Below are 14,082 nucleotides of genomic sequence, written 5' to 3' on the forward strand. Positions count from 1 at the left end.
CAGCAGTCAGGCAGATATATGCTGCAGGACAGGCCGACAGGTAGACTTGGCAGGTTTTGCATTCGTCATATTTATAATTCATGTTGGCTTCACCCGTTCTGCAGCCAGCAGCTATAAAACATACAGCGACACGCCCTTTCCTCAGGGAGACAGAGACAGGAGAGGAAACGAGCGGAGCAGAGCAACACAGAGGGGAGGAAGGTGGAGGAGGTGGGAAATGCAGCCGTGCTTAGAAACAAATAATTCAAGGTATTTGCAAGAAAAGTGAGAAATATGATGCAGAGGGGAACGTGTTCCGCTGTCAGGCTGCCATCACTTCTGGTGAGAAAATAATGGACAGCATTTGGTCTGGCTTACATGGAGGGATGCCGGTGAGGTATAACTCAACGTGTCTCCAATTTTCAGATAAATGTCTGGGAACGACTGTTATGACAGGAATGTGTGCATGACTTTTATGTGATGTGGTGAAAAAACAAAGTGCGTCTGCCGGGATGCGGGCTGTGAATCAGCTGTCATGCTGTGCTTGTCTGAGGCCTGGGAGACAGCCTGCCTCTGTGTGGGTGTTTGTGTGTTTACTCCTGGGTATTCTTAAAAGTCCCGAAAAGGATATTTCATTCAAATTACCCGGTTTGAAGACGTGCTCTTAAAATGTTGCCCTGAAAACTTGATATCTGCAGGTTGAGGATTCATAGGAACTGCATCTGCATAGCATGCTGCAGTTGCATACTCAAACACACACAACTGACCTGTGTCCTTTGTGCGTGACAGGGGGAATCAGCGGCTCTACCAGAAGAACCTGAAGCTGAGTCCTGCTGACTTGTACCGCTGGAAACTTTCATCACAGGAGCCGTGCAGCATGACCTGCTCCATAGGTATGCAAACACTCAAAGCACACATAAAACATCCATGAGAACATCCATGTTCAGTGAGAGTGTGATATCAGTTAAGATCCCAGACCTGACAGGTCCCTGTAACACCTTTGACTCTTGAAACCTGACAGAGCTTGTGTGGTGCAGCAACTTTCTGTGCATTTGCTGTGCAGCGAAGTGATTGTTCCTTTCCATATAATTTGTAATTTTCCCATTGTCTATGTAAGACATGCAATGCATTCTGTTTCTGTTTAAAATGAAGATAGATTTAACAAGTTATTATTAACGTAATTTATGCCAGGGCACAAATTCAAGCTCCACTCCAATTCCTGCAAATTTGGTGATCTCTGTGTCGGCCCACGTGAGCTGATAGCTGTACTGTCTATGCATCCAGTTTGAACATATACCAGTTTTAGCCAGTCCACAGGAGCTGCACATGTGCAAGATGGTTTGCATTGCAACCCACCTCCTCTCCCGCTCTTACTTTTATGTTTCATGTTTTTTCTCTGTTTTTTAATGAACAAATGTTATGAATGAATAAGTGTTTCCAATTCTGGAAAGCAGCACAGCAACTTTACCTGTAAAAACCGCGAACGGGCGAAAGCATCTCAGATAGCATGCAGTATAGAGATTTTTAGCAGACAGCTAACACCTAAGCCATCAGTTTAGGATAAGCTGATCTACTGAGATTCCTGCTGAGCTTGACTTCATCTGAACTAGTGGTCACTTTGATTTCCACTGGACTTTTTTTTCAATATAGGTACAGCTTCAAGACAAAACAGGAATTGCACTAATATACAGAAATCCAATGCACTTAGAAAGGACTTTGATACTCTGTGTGCACTGTGCTTTTTCCCCCCTTGTATATAAAATGCGTTGCATAAATCAGTTTACTCTGCCTACAATCCAGGAGTCTCCAGGTCCTTTGTCACATGTGTTCGTTACGATGGCGTGGAAGTACACGATATGTATTGCGATGCTCTGACCAGACCAGAGCCAGTCCATGACTTCTGCATTGGCCGAGAATGTCAGCCCAGGTGCGATCCCCCGGAGGAACATAAACCTTTTAATAAACAGATCATTACTGTGGCTGCTTCTTTTCCTCTGATAATTATGGACAAATCTTTCAGGTGGGAGGCGAGCAGTTGGAGCGAGTGCTCCAGGACCTGCGGGGAAGGTTTCCAGTTTCGTCAGGTGCGCTGCTGGAAGATGCTCTCGCCGGGTTTGGACAGCTCGGTCTACAGTGACCTCTGCACCATGGCTGACCTGGAGAGACCCGTGGAGAGAAGACCCTGCAAGAGCCCCGCGTGCGGCCCACAGTGGGAGGTGGCCGAGTGGATGGAGGTATGATAAACCAGGAATGTGAGCTTGTACTAATATACTAAAACAATCTGATTTACTTTTCTGTGTGTTGAGTAGATGTAGCTGAATAAATAGCACTACAAGCTTAAGAAAGACATGTACTTTTGAGGTGAACTGTCCCTTTAAAACATACAGAGTATCTTTACTTTGCATATTTTTTTGTTTGCTTGGATTTTTGCATTTGATTTCTGTGCAAACATTCCCCGGCACTCTGCAGGATTTGTTTTTTCTTGCAGTGCAGATGTCTCTGTCGTTCTCTTGTCAAGCTTTGAGGGCTGCAGCTGTGTGCTACAGTCTTGTGGTCAGATTGTGGTCACTGATGGATTCTCCAGAAACACTTAACAGACACCAAAAACCCTAAATGTGACTCTGTTAGATTGTTAGAGGTTGTATGACACAGAGAGAGAATGACAGAAATGTCGGGTACGCATGCTGATGTTTTTTTTTCTTTGTGGATCAATGCAGACATGACCACAGTCATTCATTCATTCTTTTACATTACATACGAACAGTAAACGGTGCTGTTAGGAAAATGTAATAAACATGTTTTTGGGGTGGTTTTGTGCATTTTTGAGGAAAAAGCTTTAAAAGTGATGCCTAGGCCACCCATAAAAGTTCCTACTGATTCTGAAATAATTTTCTTCTGTCTTTTCAAGATATTTATTCAAAGCAAAGATAAACAATAAAGAATATAATGTAATTAATGCATTTCTACCAATCAACGTGCTTCATTTTCTTCATGACAACGACTCTTTCCTCATTGCAGTGTCCTGCTAAATGTGGCCGCAAAGCTCAGGTAACCCGCGATGTGCGCTGCTCTGATGAGACCAGACCATGTGACCCGTTGACCAAACCGCCGAACGTCAAAAACTGCACCGGTCCTCCCTGCGAACGCCACTGGACTGTGTCCGAGTGGGGACCCGTGAGTGTTTTTACTTTACACAAACCTGCGTGTCAGTGAACATGAGTGATGAGGAGTTAAAATCTTACCATATCTGCATATTTTATCTCTCGTCCCTGCTGGAATCTCAGACAGTGAAAAAAAGGAAAGACACTTAATTTATGTTTTAATGTTACAATCCGTGTCTAAGTTAAACGTTCTATTTCTTTTATTTTAAATTCTTTTTCCTGCGTCTAACATTCCTCCATCATTTTCATGGTTGTTGGAAAAACAGCTCGTCTGTCCCAGCCGTCTTTTAAGTGCCACGGTGTGAATTTATTGCTTTTATTGTGTTACGGACACGAGGTGTAGTTGCCGATGTTCCATTCAAAGTGAAAGTCTGGAAAATCGCAGGACTAATTTACAACCGCAGCCTCCGACTTGGAAAAACACAGAAAACTAAAGAGCTGTCACTTTGACACACAAAAATCACAATTCACAACTCAAGGCCAAAAAAGTTTATCTTTGTTTTCATAAATTTGCCAACTGAGAACAGATGTAACCAGATGTAACTTTTCATTTCTGATGTCTTCAGATTTACAAGTTTATTCTGTACTGGAAGGAAATTGGTTTGAAATTACGCCTGTCTCGTAAATGTAAATGACGTGGATAAAGCTATGCTGCTACAAAACTTGCTTATTGAGCTACACACGCCTGGTCTAAAAGTTTAATCGCAGCACGACCAACAAATATAGTTTTTAATAATAAACTCAGTGTGCGCAGCATAGTGAGGTTTTGCTGTTGTGTTGTTGATGAACTACTTTAACTGCAGTAAATATTAAACTCTGGTGACATGTGTTGTTATTTAACATCTGCCTAAACACGGCCTCACATGCTGATCTTTTATTTTCCATGATGTGAGGTGACCTGAAATGACTTCACGCTGTGTGCGACAAAGCTTGGCTGCAGATAACTGTGATTAGAACTCAATTGCTCCCGCTTGATAATGACTCATCGGGCGTGACCTTTGTTTGTTGCAGTGCTCGGGGTCGTGCGGCCAGGGGAAGATGGTGCGTCATGTGTACTGTAAGGCTCCGGAGGGTCGCGTGGTTCCCGAGAACCAGTGCTCAGCAGAGAACAAGCCCTTAGCCATTCACCCCTGTGGAGACAGAGACTGCGCTCCGCACTGGCTGAGTCAAGACTGGGAGAGGGTGAGGCCCGGATACACACTGTCTGAATTAAGATGTTACTACGAGCAGACCTGACACACATTTTAAGTGATTTTTGTAATCACAGAAAAGCATGACACACGTGTTTGGGGGGACCTGGAGTTATAGCTCAGTGGGAGCCCATTTGATTGCACTTTAAGAGGTCTCTTGTTCAAATCCCAGTGCCTAGAGTTATGGAAGGGGAAAGAAATTTATGCTTTACAAGAGGATTCTAACTAGTTTATGAGTAAAGATCATGCAGCTGTTTCCTCTGGATGGATACTGACTAATCCCATGAAAACACTTAGATATAGTTCCTTTATAAACCTAAATGCATTTAAGGCTTTATTCTAATTCGCTCTAGTTTTAAACTTTTGCTAAAGAAATGTTACTACATTCTAAACCTACCAGTAACAGCCTTGATCTAAAGATCTGGTTTTAACATGTATTAGAGCATACAGTTCGGTGAGCATGCTAGGGTCTGCTTGGGTCTGAGTGACTTGGATATGTGCAGATGTTAGCTTGCCTGCACATTTTTTTTGTGATAGTTCATATTTGTCCACTGAGACACTATTTGTCAGTGCACATGCTATCCATCTGCCCTTCAGGTGGTTTTGAGCAGACTTGAGTGTACTCAGAGAGACTCCTCACCCGTGATGCCTGCATATGTCTGCAACAGATTATAATCCCTGCCTTATGCGTGCTGCATTTGCTTTCTGTTGGAAAATGTCAGACATGGGCAGTAGCTCAGTGGAAGAGTATTTGACTGCACATCACGAGGTCTCTGGTTCAATTCCGGATGCCCCCTGCGTTGTTCCTTTAAAAATATAGGAATGGATATGAACCTGTCACCTCTGCAGTAGCTTAGGGTTTTGGTCTCCCTGTTTGGAAACCTTGTTTACAGGCCATCTTATATTTCAATACTAACTCATTTGAAAAGCTGCATATGGAACTTTCTCATCATTACCTCTTGTAGAGCAGCCTGTAAGGGTTAGGTTTTAGTTTAGTTTTAGTTTGGATTAGGGTGACCAGGTCTGTCACCTTAATCAGATTTAATCAGACAACCTTAATCACACACTAAAGATGTCCAAAGACATGCAGTAGTGGCTATAGGTTAGTTGGGAACTCTAAATCGCCCATAGGTGTGAATGTGAATGGTTATCTGTCTCTATGTGTTAGCCCTGCGGCAGACTGGCGACCTGTTCAGGGTGTACTGCGCCTCTCGCCTTAAGACAGCTGGAATAAGGTCCAACCTCCCCACGACCCTGAAAAGGATAAGCGGAAGAGAATGGATTGATATTTACATTAAGTGTATGTGTGAGTGCAGAAGGGAAGGCAGCCAGACAAGGTTATTGGTTTCCTGCCATTCAGGTGGATGTTACTTTGACATGTATCAGTCACATGTACCAACTCAGTTACAGACCACATTCAGGATATCAACAGAGGGTAATCATAAAGAAGACAGCAAATGTTGGGACATTTTTATCCAACACCCTAAACAGTCAGTGCTCACCCAAAGACTCTTTAATTGTTGTTCTCTGAAAGACTTTCCTCTCCTGTCACTGAATAGCTAAAGAATTGTTACAAGCATGGGATTTCTTAAAATAATGCAATCTAACAGCATTTAATATTTCACACAGTGGTAACAGTTCAAACAAAAAGGAAAGGAGCATGTTTGGAGATAGTGTTATCATTTTCATGAATATGCAGGGAAGATCTGTTAGGTTCTGAATATATTCACAGGGTGAACATTTCCTCTATAAAACAAAAGGCCCAACTTGCACTGCAACTTTTGCATTTTTCAGACTGTTTATTAACAAAAAACCCCCAAGACAAATAAACTAAGGATATAATTTTTTATGAAATATTTGCAGAGCTTTATGAAGAAACTTTAAATGCACAAAGTCCCTTTTTAATGTTAACAATGCTACAAAGATTTTACCTTTAACTGCAGTGCAACACAACCTGTGGTCGTGGTGTGAAACGGAGGATCGTTCAATGCGTCGGCATCAGCGGAGGAAAGTTCCAGATCTTCGATGAGGAGGCATGTGTGGGGAACGAGAAGCCTGAAGAAGAGAACACCTGCTTCGAGAGGCCATGCTTCAAATGGTACACCACCCCCTGGTCTGAGGTGGGTCCACAGAAAGTCTTCGAGTGTGAAATAAACTCTCAAAATGAAGATAAATTAGGATAACAGCAAAACAGACGTGTTTAATGACTGTGTTTCTGGCTTCATGTGCCTTCAGTGCACCAAGACATGTGGCATCGGTGTGAGGATGAGGGACGTGAAGTGTTACCAGGGCAGGGAGCTGGTCCGAGGTTGTGACCCCCTCACCAAACCAGTGGCCAAACAGACCTGCACTCTGCAGCCGTGCCCCACTGAGCCTCCAGGTAACAACAAAGAGAATCTGCTACTTCCCTCCTAACCACTGTTCCTAATGAGTCTTGCAGGCGTTATAAGTGAACTGCCAGCTGCCTTTTTTTTACTCATGTCTGCCAGTTTTGGCAGAGGCAGTATTGAAGAAAGATAGACAGCTCAGAGTGGAGTATAATCTCCACAGCTGTTTGAAAGTTGCCTCCAGGACTAATTGTGAGTCTGACTGTTTCCCAGATGAGAGCTGTCAGGATCGGCCCTCCACCAACTGCCTGCTAGCTCTTAAGGTCAACCTGTGTAGCCACTGGTACTACAGCAAGGCCTGCTGCCACTCCTGCCGCGCTGTTCGACCTCCAGCCTCCTAGTCGAGGACGCCGCAGCCTCTCTCCACCCTGACTCTCAACTCCGGCATGAGGAAATACATTCAGCTGTACAGCAGTTACTGTGAATAATGAGGGAAAGATAAATGTCAGTCTGCCTTTTTTAAAAAGACGAAGTTCCTCAGATAACTTGGATTTAGATGGGTCAGTTTAAATGATCTCAAATGAAGTCCTGTCAGTTCCTGTTGATGTTACAACATCAGCTGCAGTGTTCTCACACAAAATTAGACAAAAGAAATGTGCACTTTGGGAGGCACTTTGAAATTAATGAGGACGAGTAAACAAACGTCTCTTTTTTCTGCTTCGATGCTACAAAAAGATTTTAGTTTCTTCTTGTTTTGAGAGGATTTCCGACACAATGCATGATCAAATATTAAATAGTTCCTTTCTGCTCTTTTCCAGTCAATATTTGTATTTTTAGATTCTACCAGAGTAGCTTTGCATGAGTAATATTTCAAAATAATCCTCACGTATCTTATAAAGACCCTTGTGGCAGCATCTCAGTAACAGCAGGTACAAACAGCAGGTGAGTGGAGCCTCTGTTCTCACAGTCAGAGCGTTGTGCCCTCTAAATTTGCTCCTGAGCTCACTCACTTTTTGACCCAGCCTCTAGTAGTGAACCAAGGAAGCGCCGTTTTTGGCTCATTTATCATTTATCAGCCCCTCGGGGAAAATAAAGCAGAGCATGCCTCTCCCTTATTATCATATTTCTTCTTATTTTCTTTATATTTAACCCTGCAGACCCTGTTGTACCAGTTGTTACTGAATATTTATGGGTCCATCATTTCAGTTCCTTTAGAAAATTTGCGCTAAACAACATGCGGAGTTGGAGACACAACGGAGTCAACAGTAAAGCGGTCTCACAAACCTCTATCACCAGTTAGCAGCATGCTCCTGTTATCGCTGCAAGGAAGAGCTCTATTAAATTATTTCTCAACTGAAGATATTGCATGAGTAGAATATTTAAAACAGATACTGTTTATGAAATATTATTTAAATGTGTTTCAGTTTTAGCGTCTGGTATGGCCAAACAGGAAGTAAAAAAATTAAATATATATAAATATATATATAGCTTATATTTCCATTCCGTCTCCTGCCTTTTGACGCCACACCGGCGTGCCTGCAGGATATGGAAGCATATTTATTAGTGATAGAACATTTTCATTTAGCGTGACGCTCCTGATGCCAGTCTATGGTTATTCATCAGGTCAACTGATACCAGCTCTGGTCTGTGTGCGCGACAGAGGAGGAGAGAGTTGATCCGAACACAGACAGAGAGATCCCTGAAACTTGAAGTATGGGTGAAATGTATTCAGAAGACGTGTACGTGTATGTCTAACTAATGTGTACTGTGTTTTTATATTGCCGATACCTCTTTGTACAAAACTAAATATGGAGTTTGTGTACTGTTGATAATAAACTGAAAACCTAATGGTACTGACATGTATTTCAATTAAATAACAGTTCAAACATTTCGCCTCTCTCATGTTTAACTTTTGCACTTTTTTGATATTTTTCTTTACAGGAATGGATACCACATTAGTTTTTGAGTTTTTAATTTGAGTAACAAACTGTAGAAAGAAATCTGTAGGAACATTTTAACACATAGTCACAACAAGACTTGTCTGACTTGAAGATTTCTTTTTCTTAAAACACAACTGGGACTGGCTACTTTTAGTTATTGTGCCAGTTCAGAGGATGGTAGTTTGTTGTTAGCCAATATCTCCAAAGCCTCAGTTAGACTGGGGCAATCGCACATCTTTAAGAAAGGTTAGTCTGTTGGTCCCGTAGTGTAGTGCTTTACACATTTACCTAACAAGTGCCTGTTAAAACTCAGGAGGAGACCCAAACTCCTGTTCACTAGCTGGGCCCACGTCTTCATTTTAGGTTTGACAGCGTTCTAGTAGGTAAAAGTGAATGCTTTGACATGAATTGAGCTGCGCTTTGGGAAAGGCCGGAAGGGGACTGGCGATGGCTCTTGGGCCTGACAGATCCCCATGCACTAAATAGAAAGGAAGAAGTTAAAGAATTGAGAACAAGGAGGGAGGGACGGTGGGGCACGCAAACGAGAATGAACAGCTTGCAGAACTGGGGGAACCTATACAGATGACAACCGGAAGGAGTGTGTTTGGAGGTGTGATCCCGCTCCTGAAATTCCGATACATAATCTCCAATAAAATTGTGTCACGAAGGGCAACTGCCACAAAGAATAGTCTGCAAATCATCTTTTGTGAATACAGGAGCAGCCAAAATAATCTTCATCTTAGGAAGAGTTAATATCTTTAGATGGCTATGACAGAAGACTTGAAACTGAAAAGAAAGGCTTTACTGGGCTTGTTTGCGTTACTATATCAGAGGTGGGACCAAGTCATTGTTTTGCAAGTCTCAAGTAAGTCTCAAGTCTTTATCCTCAAGTCTCAAGTCAAGTCTCAAGTAATGTCAGGCAAGTCAGAGTCGAGTCTCAAGTCACTGGTGTAAAAGTCCGAGTCAAGTCACAAGTCTGAAACTTTGAATTTCAAGTCCTTTCGAGTCTTTAAAAAAAAAAACGAAAAAATAATGTTGCAGTTATGCTAAATGTAAATATTAGACCATGTAATTTTTTAATCTGTGTTTTTCTCAACACATGACAAAATAGTGAACTTAGAAAATATACACAAATTGTGAAATTGCACCTCTTTAAAATGCAGCTCAATTAAACTTAGCTCCAAGAATAATTTTCACCGACAGTTCTGAGATAAGCTGCATGTTATTCTTGGATGCGGTTGTAGGACCGGCTTTAAAATCGCATGACAAAAATATCATACATATTAAAAAAAACTGCATCACCAACGTATCCTGGAAAACATTTGCTAGTTAGATGAAGTCAGCTATCTCATCTTAGCATATTTATATGCATATTTATAATCATACGGTTCTTGGAGTGAGTGCATACACTCATGAAGTTTAGTAACTTCCGGTCACTGCAACAAGCCCAGGTACAGTTTACCGACGGATGGATACAGGACCTTGAAATGCACCGTGTAGAACGAAAGACCATCGTACATATCATAAGTTTACCAGTCTCACAAATCGTCGTCATAAATACACATTCGTTAACCGTTTATTAATAGGACCTTTGAGCTCAACGGTAATTAATTAGTAGTGGAAATAATTTCTGGTAGCATCACAGAAATGTAGCAGTAACAATAATATTGTATGCTGTAATCGTACTGGGCAATTAGTGATACAAAAAACCTGTTTTATCCTGTGAATAAAAGTATATGTTTTTGTCAATGTACCATAATAACAGAAGCGAAACGCAATATTGTGTCAGGACAATTCACTGTTTATGCACAATAAATAAAGGAGCATAGCGCGACAATTTCTGTTCAGCGCCAGACTTGCTTGTAACCTATATCACCAATTATGTTATGAAAATGACGTATTAAGTACTAAAAAACACTGACCTTCGTGTAAATGCTTGGAGCAGACTAACCTGTGAGCTGGAGTGTTCTGGGACGTTATATTTGATCTTTGAATGGCTGCAATCCAGGCCATCCGTCGCCTCTTTGTTACTTTGGAAACATGGCTCGAACAATTTCTCTTCAACGACGTAATCCGATAACAACCGATCTCTTTACCCGTCGGCTTCCCGTGGCTGTCATGCGACCGGCTATTGCAGTTAATAATACAACAGCTTCTTGACATTTTTGTGTTTCTTTTTATCGCTGTGTGACTGATTTCAATTGAAAGCCTGCGTGCGCTAGTACCGCTTGCCACGAGTTCCCAGAATCCTTTGCGGTTCTACCCGTGAATGACGTCACATTTTCAATCTCTATATAATATGCATGTTAAATTTTATATTTGGGGTAAAATATCAAGTCTTTTCAAGTAAACCGGTTCAAGTCCAATTCAAGTCCCAAGTCATTGGTGTAAAAGTCCAAGTCAAGTCACAAGTCTTAGAACATTTTTTCAAGTCAAGTCTAAAGTCATAAAATTAATGACTGGAGTCTGACTCGAGTCCAAGTCATGTGACTCGAGTCCACACCTCTGTACTATATCATAGCAAGATGTGAACTGGGAATGAATGAACTGCACTGTGGCACACGTCTCCTTGTCCTTGACTCCCACCTGTTTTTACTTGTTTACTTCATATCATGTTTGCATGCAGATTAAGCCTGCATTTAAATTCTATTTATTTAGTTATTTCTCTCAGATCGTTAAACACCGCCACGACAGCTGTGCCTCACACATATATATCTAAACTCTCATTTAATGTAATAAGAATTATAATCAATCAGATTATCCTGTGTCTTAATGATGTGATACTGATAAATCTGTGAACTTACACATTAATATTCAAATATTATGGCACGGTTCTGGGTCAATTGACCCAGGGTTTGGAGTTTTCTTATACTTTGATATTCATTCATTCATTCATCGCTAGCGGTAAGCGGAAAGGAGGTGGGCTTGCTGTTTTAGTTAACAACCGGTGGTGTAACCCTGCCAACATAACAATCAAAGAAAGGATTTGTTGCCCGGACACTGAACTGTGTGCTGTTGGACTCAGGCCGTATTATTTACCCAGGGAATTCTCTCACGTCATCTTGGTGGCTGTTTATGTTCCCCCCTCTGCTAACCCCACAGCTGCATGTGACACTATCCACTCTGCCATAGCTCGGCTACAGACTCAGCACCCGAGTGCCTTTATTGTGATCTCGGGTGACTTCAACCATGTATCACTGGACAATACACTACCAACATTCAAACAATATGTGGACTGTCCCACCAGGGGAGAGAAAACTTTAGACTTACTGTATGCTAACGTCAAGGATGCATACAGCTCCTCCTCCCTCCCCCCACTTGGTAGGTCAGATCATAACCTGATTCACCTCACCCCCCGCTATGTGCCAATTGTGAGGAGGGAACCTGTGACCACCAGGACTGTCAGGAGGTGGTCAGAGGAGGCCTTAGCAGAACTACAGGGCTGTTTCGAGGTGACCGACTGGGAAACACTCTGTGAGCCTCACGCCGAGGACATCAATGGGCTTACTGAGTGTATCACAGACTACATAACTTTCTGCACCGACTCCATTGTTCCAGCTCAGACTGTTCATTGTTACCCAAATAACAAGCCGTGGGTGACTAAGGACATCAAAGCCCTCCTCAACAACAAGAAGAGGGCTTTCAGAGGGGGCAACAAAGAGGAGGTGAGGAAGGTCCAGGTGTTACTAAAGGACAAGATCAGAGAGGCTAAGGACAATTACAGGAGGAAGCTGGAGTGGAAACTCCAGCAGAACAGCATGAGAGAGGTGTGGAGGGGCATGAAGACCATCACTGGATTCAGGCCAACCAACAGCAGGGGAGCTGAGGGAGGTGAGAATAGAGCCGACGAGTTGAATCTGTTTTTCAATAGATTCGACACCACAGTGTCTGCTCCCACCCCCACAACCTCACCTGCAGTCAGCCTGGAATCCAGAGCCACACCACTGTGCCAGCCTCTCTCTTCACATGTTGCCTCCTGTGAGATTCCTGACACCCCTCCCCCACCCATCACCTTCACTCAATACCAGGTTGAGATGCAAATGAGGAGACTTCACTCAGGCAAGTCTGCTGGACCAGACGGAGTGAGTCCCCTTGTCCTCAAGGCCTGTGCCCCCCAGCTGTGTGGAGTCTTTCATAAACTGTTTATGCTGAGTCTGAGTCTGCAGAGGGTCCCGGTGATGTGGAAGACATCATGCCTCGTCCCTGTACCAAAGACGCCACGTCCCAGTGGCCCCCAGGATTACAGGCCCGTGGCATTGACCTCCCACATCATGAAGACCCTGGAAAGGCTCATCCTGGACCAGCTGCGACCCATAGTAAGACCACACCTGGATCCCCTTCAGTTCGCTTATCAGCCTCGTCTCGGAACAGAGGACGCCATCATCTACCTGCTCAATCGTGTCTACACCCATCTGGACCAGCCGGCGAGCACTGTGAGGGTCATGTTTTTTGACTTTTCCAGTGCTTTCAACACCATCAGGCCGACCCTCCTGGGTGATAAGTTAGCAGCGATGCAGGTGGATGCTTCTCTGGTGTCCTGGATTGTTGATTACCTGACAGGAAGACCACAATATGTACGTCTCCCACAGTGTGTGTCTGACAAGGTGATTAGCAACACAGGGGCACCACAGGGGACTGTCCTCTCCCCCTTCCTCTTCACCCTCTACACCACAGACTTCAGCCACTGCACAGAGACCTGCCATCTTCAGAAGTTTTCTGATGACTCTGCGGTGGTTGGATGCATCAGCAGGGATGATGAGACAGAGTACCGGGCTGTGGTCGACTCCTTTGTCACGTGGTGTGAGCAGAATCATCTGCAGCTCAACGTGGCAAAGACCAAGGAACTGATCGTGGACTTCAGGAAGACCAGGAAACACTTGACCCCTGTTTCAATCCAGGGGGTCAGTGTTGACATTGTGGAGGACTATAAATACCTTGGAGTACACATTGACAATAAACTGGACTGGGCTAAAAACACCACAGCACTTTACAGGAAGGGCCAGAGTCGTCTCTATTTTTTGAGGCGACTGAGGTCCTTCAACATCTGCCAGAAAATGCTGAGGATTTTCTATGAGTCTGTTGTGGCCAGTGCGATCCTCTATGCTGTTGCATGCTGGGGGAGCAGGCTGAGGGTCGCAGATGCCAACAGACTTAATAAACTGATCCGTAAGGCCAGCAATGTTGTGGGGATGGAGCTGGACTCCCTCAAGGTGGTGTCGGAGAGGCGGATGCTGTCCAAGATAAAGACAATGTTGGATAACACCTCCCACCCACTCCATGACATGCTGGTCAGTCACAGGAGCTCGTTCAGTGAGAGACTGAGATTACCGAAAAGCACCACTGAACGACACAGGAAATCATTCCTGCCTGTGGCCATCTCCCTGTACAACGCATCCACTTAACACACTGTTTGCTGCTACAACTACACATGTTTCTTTTCCAACTATTTATTTATGAGTGACTTATGTATGTATGTATGTATATA

At 43.4% G+C, this 14,082-nt stretch overlaps 1 protein-coding gene across 1 annotated transcript in view; it reads left to right on the top strand.

Annotated features, from left to right (window-relative positions):
* Positions 1-8,527, top strand: part of LOC147317947 (ADAMTS-like protein 2) — a 34,794-nt gene extending 26,267 nt beyond the window's left edge. Inside the window, exons 12-19 of the mRNA XM_086315388.1 lie at positions 769-872; positions 1,780-1,906; positions 2,000-2,213; positions 2,998-3,153; positions 4,152-4,322; positions 6,274-6,450; positions 6,566-6,710; positions 6,931-8,527. Coding sequence (XP_086171514.1) covers positions 769-872; positions 1,780-1,906; positions 2,000-2,213; positions 2,998-3,153; positions 4,152-4,322; positions 6,274-6,450; positions 6,566-6,710; positions 6,931-7,058 — 1,222 coding nt within the window. The 3' untranslated portion in view covers positions 7,059-8,527. The remainder of the gene's footprint in view (positions 1-768; positions 873-1,779; positions 1,907-1,999; positions 2,214-2,997; positions 3,154-4,151; positions 4,323-6,273; positions 6,451-6,565; positions 6,711-6,930) is intronic.
* Positions 8,528-14,082: the final 5,555 nt, after the last annotated feature.

The sequence above is a fragment of the Aulonocara sp. 'chitande type north' Nkhata Bay genome, linkage group LG12 (genome assembly GCF_057382095.1).
Source record: "Aulonocara sp. 'chitande type north' Nkhata Bay isolate Kocher_YH1m ecotype deep benthic linkage group LG12, A_spYH_male_GT1.1, whole genome shotgun sequence".
Lineage (NCBI taxonomy): Eukaryota > Metazoa > Chordata > Actinopteri > Cichliformes > Cichlidae > Aulonocara > Aulonocara sp. 'chitande type north' Nkhata Bay.